The sequence below is a fragment of the Botryllus schlosseri genome, unplaced genomic scaffold, assembly GCF_051294905.1.
Source record: "Botryllus schlosseri isolate E-star unplaced genomic scaffold, Bs_hap1 Bs21a, whole genome shotgun sequence".
NCBI classification, from domain to species: Eukaryota; Metazoa; Chordata; class Ascidiacea; order Stolidobranchia; family Styelidae; genus Botryllus; species Botryllus schlosseri.
This window is the reverse complement of record NW_027648630.1, coordinates 1-6,744: the sequence shown is the minus strand read 5'-3', so window position 1 is coordinate 6,744 and position 6,744 is coordinate 1. Positions and strand designations below refer to the sequence as shown.

The 6,744-nt window shown below is 40.5% G+C and overlaps 1 protein-coding gene across 1 annotated transcript; it reads right to left on the bottom strand.

Moving 5' to 3' along the window:
* Positions 1 to 1,023: 1,023 nt before the first annotated feature.
* Positions 1,024 to 5,358, bottom strand: LOC145459884 (uncharacterized; the record flags this gene model as incomplete). Its single annotated transcript, XM_080338395.1, has 7 exons — positions 1,024 to 1,713; positions 1,847 to 2,093; positions 3,676 to 3,789; positions 3,862 to 3,962; positions 4,555 to 4,709; positions 4,771 to 4,906; positions 5,140 to 5,358. Coding segments are annotated over 7 exons (1,090 nt in total), but the record flags the coding sequence as incomplete, so codon positions are not given.
* Positions 5,359 to 6,744: the final 1,386 nt, after the last annotated feature.

Here is a 6,744-nt window from a genome sequence, read left to right as displayed (position 1 = left end):
CTCGAACGACTCAGCCTTTCGATCTACCCGCGACAAATACCCGAGTTAAAACAGCACTATATCCCTGCAAACATACCGCAAGCTAGCTCGGAACCCGCCTTCCATTTTATCAGGTGTATTTTTGCCTTCTCGGGATCCGGCACCGATTGCGGAGTCGCGGGAAAATACTCCCGTCTGAAATATATATAGGCTGTGCTTCCGTATAACCGTTCAATTTTGTTGTGAGCTAAGTTGTAAAAATCACTTGCTATTTCTTCAATATTTGTTGTTCGATGCTGTATTTATTAAGGCAAATTGTTACCGTGATTAAACAAATATTAATATGCATTTGTTTGCGTTCCAGGCAGCTGTGTGGCCTCCGCTTCGAGCAGGTAGATAAATCACTCTTTTCCGCGCTAACGATACTACAAGTCAGTCATATATCGTTACCCGTCGCAGCTTAGATGATGACAATGTCAAGAAGTTAGAGACAAATACCACGGGAAAATGCGCTATCCAATTCCCATGTGAGACACGGAACTAATAGGCTACAACACGATGATTGCCAGAAGCGATTCATATTTGAAAACGGCAAACATGTTTCAAGCAGTTTTTAAATTCACGCCAATTTCATGAAGAAGTTTATGTGCGGAAGGTCGCTATGGTATTGTTAAGACAGTGGTTCTACACAGGTGTTCCACGGAACGCATTATGGTTGCGCGTGCCAGTCTCAGAGGCTCCCCGGAGCCCGGAGATCAAGACACACACTTAACTCACACATATCATTCGTGAATATACTTCTGTCTTGGCCGTCATTGGGTACAGGTATAATTAGGCCCAATCTGGAGTCGGTTTGACTGTTATGGTATGGTACGTCTTGTGCAGTGACGTACGTGGGATGACCGTCTTGAAACAGGTTGGTAATATCTTACCGATATTGTATATCTGCTCAGTAGAAGAGGTTCAGACATTTGGTTCATCCGCTTGGCAGATATGCCAATGGTGGGAAGCCAGAACTGAGCTAGGGAAGCCAGAACTGATGTCTAGGCATAATTACCATATTTTCGGTAACCAAAATGAGCACAATTCCCACTAAATTTGAGTCTAATGATGCTTTATATTTCTTAATCAAAATTGCAGGCAAAAACAGACACAAAAACGACAAACCAAATTTATTGTTTGAGATTAAGCACGCGAGTACTGTGCGGTTCCCTTAACTTTTGTCAATCGCACCAATGAGCTGAATCTGAAAATAAAATTTTATTTGTTGTCTTTCCTACTTTTGCCTGCAACTACCAGGAAAATGTATAACACCATCAAACTCAAACGTAACAAATTCTACTTCCGCTTTACTTGCTGGTAAAAATGTCCGTTTTTGGGTGCTGAAAATATGTTAATAGGCCTGGTTGAAAGTCATTCCAAGATCTATGTATGATCTGTACAGCACAGAGCAAAATAAACCTCTTTCCATAGATCATATAGTTACAACATCTCCCGTGTCGCAAATGTTAGGAATGACTGAACGAAATTTACGCCATCATCATACTGCCGAAGTTACGCAATCAAAATTAACTGTCTGGCAGCGCTACAATCGATATCCGACTTGCTGGCCAGAGCTAGCTTTTTTCTTTTCGTTGCGCCGCTTTGAATTGGACGATATTCCGATCATCATTACCAACCGCGTACAGTTTACTTTCGTAGGAACAGATACCGGTGACAGCGGAGTGAAAGGTTCTGAACAAATTAATTGAAAACGGTTATCTGGGCTGCTGCAGGGCAATCATTTCTGCGGACAGGAATGATCACCCGCAATGGCGTTGCAATCGATATTGCTCTATACGGGCAAATGTGATTAACACATGCATACCTAGCGGCAGTTTGCAGAGCGTTTGATGCAATGCATGGGTAGCGAAAGATCTTCACACTGCCAGACACGTCTCCAACCGCACAAACGCCGTTAGGTACCGGCATAGAGTGGAATTGTTTCTCCTCAAAGTATTGGGTCTCCTCATTTACTCGACTAGAATCTCCGTGGTCCCTTTGCGAAGTCTGCTTGATATTTGCGGTTGCGAAACAAGACATATCTTCAATCTCGCTGTAGTGATGCCATACACCTAAAATATACAAGAGGGCCAGTAAGTATATGGAATCTTAATTCATTTTAGTAATTCTAAAGTCTATAAACCATGCAATCTATGGATGCCTGGTACCGCAAGGCAGCATTTGAGCAACGTTTGAGGTATGTCACTTAGTACATAAACGGAATGAAATCTTCGTATCACAGATTACCATAGCTACCGTCAACTTCTACTCATACCGATTCACATTTCTGAACTAAGAACGTTGTAACATCATTCATATAAATATTTGTTTGCCTCACTTCACGACTAGGTGGTAACTATATACTATATATTAGTATGAGGCGATCAGATAAATCACGTAAGAGCGCATTCAGCAGATATATACGACTTCCTGGTCGATCTTAAGAGACTTCGAAGTCCCAGAGATACCAGCATCCATTCACCTATGTAGTTTGGAGGTTGCTTTTTGTTCGGACTTATACCAATAAGAGATGGGGTTTACCTGGCGCTCGGACGCTAACACGCGCCACATGTTCGCTTATTATTAGGGTGATTTTTTTAAACGTCAAAATAAGTCAAACTTTTGTCACAATTGTAGTGTTGGGTTAAAATTTGTCAAAATTGTTTGAAAAGTCAAAAAATTTTTGACCTCTGCATTTCGTTAGTATCGCAGATTTTGCACTTTCGGTGGACTTATCATTTGATATTTTACAGATTGTGGCCTACTTTATAGGCCTGTCGTTGTAGATGGCCCAGTGTCTGCTCATTGTGACTCATAAACGGTCAAATGAAACAAATACGTTGACATGGTGTGATGGTCAACGTACCGCGATATTCTAACTGAAGCAAGACTGCTTGGGCGATGCATGATTTTTATATCAAGAAGCCCACGATGAAAAATTGTGATGTAGACATCATTTTCAGAATGAATCAACCCGGCTTGTCACCAGCAGTGTACGCACAACTCCAGTGTTGCAAGCCAACAACTGCTGCTGTTGAACGTTCTGTCTCCATTCTTGCCAAACTACTTAGTAAGGACAGACACTTTCTACCCGAGAATGTAGTAAAGTATCTTTCGTTTCCAAATTTTAATTATATCTACCATAGTACGTGATGTAACTACTGGGATTCTTTATAGGGCCAGATTTTGTTAAAATACTAGTGTTTTACTGTAAAAATTTGTAAATTCTTAAGTCATAGACGTTTTTTCAGGCCAAACTACTTCGTAAGGACAGACAGTTCCAACCAGAAATGAAGATAAGTAGTTAAATTTTATTATTATGTGCGAAAACACCTAATTTGCATACGTGAGGTCAGAATTTGGTCAAAATTAAGTTTTTTAAAAACAAAAAAAAGTCAAAATTTTGATTTTTTCAGGTCACAATCTTCCGTTTTTAGGTAAAAAAAATCGCCCTACTTATTAATATACGCGAGAAAGTGCGCTACTCAATTTGCAAACATTGATAGAAGAGTTACAGACTGAACTTGATTCCGCGAATACCGGTAGAAATAACTCATCGAGGGCTGAGAATATATCCAGTTTTGTCGTGAATCTCACTGAGTGCATGGCTCAACACCTGCGATTTCTGTAGCATATGTAGCTATGAAATCGTACCTTTTACCGAAAATTCCAATGGACTAGAATCATTGTGCCAAGTCATGTTACGCAAGGTCGAGATATCGTCTACCCGTTCAGAGTTTTCTGTTGACCACACACGTAATTCCGGTTCTGTATCCCGAATGCAAAGAATGATATAATTTAATTTTGGCATTTGATAATACCAGAATAGTTGTGCAGTACCGGGGGATAGCACGCTGCAGCGGATGAGGTCAGAGCCGTGAACTCGCATTGCGGACCAATCGATTGACATGATACTGTCAACATTTACATCGCTTGCGTATCTGAAATGGACAGTTGAAGTTTCATAGAAATTCGCACGATGAAAATACACGAACTTGTCGGACAACACAACATTTCTCGTCATCAATGTTCCTTAAAGTGTGATTTTCGACCTCCTATACCAGTGGTTCTCAATCCACGAAATCATTTAAGGTGGTACGCAGTAAATGCATTTCTTTTTAAGTAAAACTATAGCTTTCACAAATCGTTAACGTATTTTCTAATGTAAGAAATGCCTTCATCGAATGAATAGATAAATACGTCATGCATCATGCGACTCAGTTTCAGCATGCCTAGATCAGCTGGTGGAGAAGAAACAATTGCAACCATCGCATTACTTTTGCCTTGTTGGTTTTTCAATAGTAATAATTAATCAGAGGTGGATTAGCTCGTGGGTCGCATTTGTTTCGAAATTTCCTGGCTGACTTATTTGCTGCACCCATGTTAATAATCCTATATACATTTGGATAAGAGTTGAATTTTTTATTCATTTGTTGGTGAGAAAAGGTTGATAACCACTGTTCTACATCGTTAGATACACATATTTATTTCGAATAATACTTGTTTATCGTGTACCGCATTAGTATACGTCACCTGTCCAGTTCTTGTGTATTTTTATCCCTAATGACATTCACAATAACTTCACTGCCCATGCAGACAGCGAGCTTTTTTCCACTTTTCGAGAAGCGAACGACTTCGATTGGCTGGGTGCTGGAGCCTTCCTTTACGTGATCAGTTTCCGATACCATCTACAAAGACGCGTGGCATTTATTATTCGTTCATTTTCAATCAACAGCGAATAGTAATCACTTCGAAATTTTCGGCGCCGATTTCAATCAACAGACTGACACCGTTGCAACACCCGACGGCAATTAATCCTTGCGTTGAAGAGCAATCCATACTCGCGACGTCGCCGGGATTCGGTAATTTATATCGTGCATGTACGCTGTGATATAGAACACAATCAAATTCAAGATTGAATACCATATTCATGTTGAAATAAACTGGAGTATTCTAGGCTGACACTCGCCAGGTGTAATCGTCAGCAGCTAGGAAATCTCTTTCCAATCTTCTGCCCCAGGCGAGTGTCAGCCAAAATAATGAGACCCGACTTTACGCCTCAATCGATTCAGAATCGAATCACCCAGGCACTTGATTTTTCCAAGCCCTGCATCTCACCGATGCGTTGCAGAATCATATCCGAAAATCCACCCGTCGCCGGTCAGGGTCCATACGCATGCCGCTCCGTCACTGTCGAACGATTGCTGCGTTTTGGAAGTTTTCAGCGATGCACCGCTCGGGAAAGGTTGAACTTGAAACACGGATTTACAGACGTGATTTTCTTTCTCGAATGTTAAAGGCGGCGGGGCTCGGATCTTGGCAGATTCGGCTCTTTCCCTGTCAGATAATAATGCAATTCAGGATGAGCGATACGAATCATTATTTCTAAATCTCTCCAAACCATTTTTTATGTACCGAAAGTAGGAATCGACAGCTCGAATCAAATCATGTCCGCTGAATATCGAATCGGATGATTGAAAACGAATTGATATGAGTATTCACATCGCACGTGGCTGGCATTATGTATAGCGGTTGGTCTTGACTGACAGACCCCAAATAATCATGAATAACTAACGAGAATCGATCGATATACGCTTGAAGCGATGGTGAATGTAATATCAATATGTGCGTACTGCATTCAAGAAACATATTTTAAGTAACATGATGGGGTTGAAGTCGTCATCGTTTGTTGTCATGAACATATAGAAGTGACGTCATAAATCTCTGATCGATTACAAGTCGAAGCAACGATTTCAAAGTAATTAAAATTAGTTGAAGTATTCTAGGAAAAGTTTTAAAGTATAAGTTCATACCCACTTGGGGAAAAAGTGAAAATATAAGCGAAACGTATTTAAGTAGGCAATGATTCAGAAAAGTAGAAGTACTTCGTAATACCGACCACCTGTTGTAAAAGTATTTCATTACAGCCGTTAAAAAAACAATACAAAATAGTGATTCGATTCGAGTTTAAATATTTGCATATGAATCGAATCATTTTTGATTCGATTTTGTCCATCCGTAATTTGGATACACAGCAGTGATGAGCGGATAGTGCTTTTCGAGACTCCGAATTCCTCCGACAACTTTAGTGTCTGAGGAAAACTCCCTCCGACTCCGAAGAGCTCGATCCCAGACTCCGATATACTCCGATGGATCTCGTCAAGTATCCGAAGCAGTGGCAAGCATGGTACATGGTACACATGGTACATGTCATAATATGGTTGGCCTCATAGTATTAATTGTTTACTCTCCAGTCCCCAATTGCAGTGCAGATGGCTGATTTTTATGCACTTGGCAATCATTTTTGCATGTTATCCGTCATATTAGAACTTTACAAGGTGTCAACTGTCTGTGTTTTGGTTTGTAATCATAATCAATAGTGTATTCTGGTCAGATCTATTCAAAGATATCGGAGACAAAAGTTGCAATACTCCGAAATTCTCCGAAAAAGTATTTGTAGTAAACTCCGACTCCGCTCCGACTGTCACAAAATCGGCAAAACTCCGCTCCGAATCCACACCGACTCCGCTCCGATGCTCATCACTGATACACAGTATACAGACCAGACTTGGACAGCTAGATAATTCTAGTCACGCCACTAGACTAACTATAGAGCGAAATGCGGGTAATGTAATTCCAATTTAATTTTTGAAAGGTTTCTTTGCTCTAACTATAATTCTGGTATAATTTCAGGATTTCCTGAAAATGTTACGGAGAACTGTA